This window comes from Macadamia integrifolia, unplaced genomic scaffold (genome assembly GCF_013358625.1).
Source record: "Macadamia integrifolia cultivar HAES 741 unplaced genomic scaffold, SCU_Mint_v3 scaffold1377, whole genome shotgun sequence".
Lineage (NCBI taxonomy): Eukaryota > Viridiplantae > Streptophyta > Magnoliopsida > Proteales > Proteaceae > Macadamia > Macadamia integrifolia.
The window spans coordinates 116706-120603 of record NW_024868182.1 but is presented as its reverse complement, the minus strand read 5'-3'; the positions used below and the strand labels follow the sequence as shown (position 1 = coordinate 120603).

The 3898-nt window shown below is 39.3% G+C and overlaps 1 protein-coding gene across 2 annotated transcripts; it reads left to right on the top strand.

The window, feature by feature from the left end:
- The first annotated feature begins 219 nt into the window (after window positions 1-219).
- On the top strand, window positions 220-3125 carry LOC122063602. Of its 2 annotated transcripts, none has more exons than XM_042627306.1 (3): window positions 220-1532; window positions 1916-2141; window positions 2532-3125. In XM_042627306.1, exons 1-3 carry the CDS (start codon window positions 1114-1116, stop codon window positions 2859-2861), a joined length of 975 nt encoding a protein of 324 aa, XP_042483240.1. In that variant the 5' UTR covers window positions 220-1113; the 3' UTR covers window positions 2862-3125. The 2 variants fall into 2 exon arrangements, with proteins under 2 accessions (XP_042483240.1, XP_042483239.1); XM_042627305.1 differs by having other exon boundaries at window positions 1916-2147; window positions 2532-3123.
- Window positions 3126-3898: the final 773 nt, after the last annotated feature.

Genomic DNA, 3898 nt, shown 5'->3' with positions numbered 1-3898 from the left:
GCTTTTTTGACCGAATCCTTAAATTAACTAATCGAATTATTTTGAATAATTTTCTATCCGAATAATTCCCAAATCCAAATTTACTAACTATGGGCGTAGGCACACATTAGCGGATAACGTTGTTTCTTTTTTTTTTTAAAAAAAGGACCATTTTCATATTATTGACCAACTCTTTAACAGCGGGAATAAGCACTTTAAAATGGGTAAAGAAATGTAGAGGGAACAGAGGGAAGTCAGCATTTTTATATTTTAGTGGGGGCTGGTTGTTTCTCCGGAGATTTTCTCGTTTGATCCTTTTACTCAACCTGTTTATGCCGGTATATTGACATTCTTCTCAAATTTTTATCGCCTGAATTTGATGTTCTTTTGAACTCTATTGGTACAATTTCGCTAGTGGTTCATTCATCGAGGCGCCCCAGATTTTCGGTGCAGCCAGGGTTTCGGAATTCAAAGAACTTGTTCCTACGGTTGTCTTCTTCCGAGTGAGAATTTCTCATTTCTTCGTTGAATTCTCGAATTGGGTTTCTGTTGAGGTTTGTCTTTACCTCTGTATCAATTGCCATCGGAATTCGGATACAGAGTTCAATTTGGTTATGAAAACCTCTCTGATTTTTTTTTCTAGATGGTGAAAATATAGAGCTCATTCTCTTCGTGTACCTTTTCGAGTTTGTAAAATTGAGATCCTTTGAGGTTGTTGTGATGTTGCTTCTTCGAGTCTCTGCAACTAAATTCTCATGTCTGTGCTGACTCTCCACCGTAATTTACTTACGGAAAATCCTGCTACAGTTGCTGCTCTTATAGGTGGTAGATCAGTTTCTTATAATTTTGAAGCTCCTTGGCATCTACCACTCCAGTCTCCTGATGTTTCACTTCCAGAAATTTGGCCGGAAGCGTCTTGGCTAGCATAAGAACAGTCAACGAGAATTTCTGATCAAATTCTATTTGATGTAGTTCAGTTAGCATCTCCTTGTACTGCCCAAAGTTCTATTCAATCTTCATCCGTTCAGGGTTTTAATGCAGAGCTGCCATGCCAAGCCCATTGCTTGAACCACTTTGAAGGGTTGTTAAGTAGGTGTCAGCTTGGATATGAGTTGTTATGGCTGCTTTTGAGTAATGGGTGGCAGTACGAGATTTGAGTTGACTTCAGGTAACCCGGAGGGATCAGCCTTTGCTGCTACCTATCCACATGGGCAACGGAGCAACTATGCAGCCACCAATTTGGATAGGTTGAGGAGCTTCCGGGAGGGTATGGAGAATCGGTTGCTAAGTTCTGGTCCAGGATCGCCCCAAGGGAGTAATACATTGTCAGCAAACATGCCCTCCTTGTCACAGTGTTTGATGTTGGAGCCAATTATGCTTGGCGATCAGAAATTTACTCGTGCAGGAGAGCTAAGGAGGGCTCTGGGTGTTAATTTCGGAAACACCTCCGAGGACCATACTTTTGGAGCTGTACACTCCAAGGCTCCTCCAGTAGCTATAGACGAACTGAAACGTTTCAAAGCTTCTATTTTTGATGCCTGTAACAAAGCAAGGTAACTTCTACTTTCACCAGTTGGTTATGGATTTGCACATTTGTGCTTGTTCCAGGTTTTGGTTAGAATCCCTTTTCTAAATAACATCCCATCATGTATATGTGCTGAATCTTCTCTCCAGCTCCATGTTTTCTGTGTCTTGGTGGCATGGGGAACTTGGAGCTGTTCTTAGGTTAGGGCACAGTTGTTCGACTCATGTACCATTTTATACCTTTGGATTCCCATATAAAACGTCATTTGTCTTTACAAGGACTTCACCGCATATAAGAAACCTTTAGATTTGGATTGAGAAACATAGGATGTAGTTGGTCTCATCATCACTGAAGCACTCACACAAGGTAAGTTAGTGGTTGTCTACTGAAGATTTGATATCTTTTGACCAGGGAGAGAGTGAAAACTTTGAATGACTCTATAGTAAAATTGGACGAATATTGTGAAGCCCTCAACTCAAGGAAGAAACAACGGAGTGAACTCGCATCAAGCGAAAGGTCAGGTGGGACAAATTTGTTGAAGATGGGGGCTCAGATCCATCAAAAGCTTGTAACTCAAAGGCTGGAGGAGAGGACTAAGAATGCTATTAATAAGAGAGTTCGTACATCAGTTGCGGAAGTATGGGTTTGTATTTGAAAAATTTGTGGAGATGTGATCTTTACTGGCACCTTCTCTTAGGATTCATCTTCCATGTCACAATCACAAAAGCTCATTACTTTGCTCAGAAAATTCGTTATTTTGGGTACTTATACAGCTTCTTGTTGGTTGATCAAATTAGTTGTTTTAAGGACCATATAGTGCATTTACTCAATAAAGCTCCTGTATGGACTACCTACTTGGTTTTAAGTGAAGAAGTTCAAATTATTGCAATTTAGTTTTAGCAGGGACTGTTTCTTAAACATTTTATGTGCTTATTGGTATATTAATCTCTGCCTAGGTATTTATATATATATATATATATATATATTTTCATGATTATTCTGAGGTATTTCTCTTTATTCATCTCAGTCAGAAGGTCGGAATTCTACTCTTTCAAGGCAAGCTGGGTTCACTGATAAGGATAGGGATGTGCTCAGGGCTGGCAATGGCGTTCAAGTTGAAGAGAGGGTCCGTGGACTTCCTGCAGCAGGGGAAGGGTGGGACAAAAAAATGAAAAGGAAACGGTCTGTTGGTATAGTTGTTACTAGAGCTATGGATGGTGACAGAGAGGTTAAACGAGCAACGCTTCAGAAGCTTAATAGTGATCCTAGGCCTCGATTTTCTGATGCCCATGGTTTCAGGTATCTTTTTTTTTGGTTCAGTTTACAAGTCAGCCCAAATTTCAACCTTTGCCTCTGAATAATATAATTACTCACCCTTTTTTGATTTGCTGCTTCTCTGTTTTTGTTTTATCATAGCACTGAAATTTAAAATTTCATCGAAGGTATATTTTACATGGAAACTTGGCACAATTGAATGTTAAAACGAAATTTTGCTTCCATGCTTAGTTGATTTGGTCTATTGTACTACATCTTTTTTCATCATGTTTAAGTTTGATCATGTCTGAACTCGAAAGGAAACCAATGCTTCTGTAGTTATTTACCAAGCTAGAATGTCAATTTATGCTCTGTTAGGCTCCGTTTATTTGAATGGAGAAGAGGGAAACGTCACTTTACCTGGATTTTTTTTGGGGGTTTGTAAGAAAATCCTGGAAAGTGGAGGAATCCATTTTCATCTCATTTTTGGAGTATGAACTGGGAAGTAATTCACTTTTTGAAGGAAGACAAAAGAAATGCATAAATTCTTCCTCTTCCTCCAACTGATACAACGTGAAGTATACAAGGGAAATGAATTTTTTGACTAATTTCATCCAATCAAATGAACAAAGCATTAATAGGTTTTATAGGATTCCCTTTCCACAAGGGGATTTTTTGGAGAGGTCTGAGAAAATTCAGAAAACTGGAAGTATCTCACCATCCTTTTCAGTCCTTAGTTATGGACTCTAAAGTGTTCAGATAAGATGTTGGTGAACTCCCTCTCAGTAATATCTCACCATCCTTTTCAGTCCTTAATTATGGACTCTAAGTGGTCAGAGAAGATGTTGATGAACTCCCCTATCTAGACACTAATTGTTGGAAAAGGGAGGAAAAAAATCCCCTTCTCTAGACTTAGAAAAACCTCTGATATGCATATGTGGTTTGCAGAACAAACTGATCATCCCCCTCCTCCCAAACCCCTCCCCCACCCCCACCCTCCACCCGGAACCCCAAAGAAAAAGATCATTCTTAAGTTTTGATACTGTAACTATTGGATAAGGATCCAGTTATGTTACATCCTTATAAAATCACTTTGAAGCTGGTGCACTCACTAGAATTGGTGAATCCCATACACATTCA

Excerpts from the sequence above, each read along its gene's own strand:
- LOC122063602 (XM_042627305.1), top strand. The coding sequence starts at position 1,114 with ATGGGTGGCAGTACGAGATTTGAGTTGACTTCAGGTAACCCGGAGGGA. Across the intron at positions 1,533-1,915 it reads GATGCCTGTAACAAAGCAAG|GGAGAGAGTGAAAACTTTGA; the intron begins GTAACTTCTACT and ends TCTTTTGACCAG. Across the intron at positions 2,148-2,531 it reads CATCAGTTGCGGAAGTATGG|TCAGAAGGTCGGAATTCTAC; the intron begins GTTTGTATTTGA and ends TATTCATCTCAG.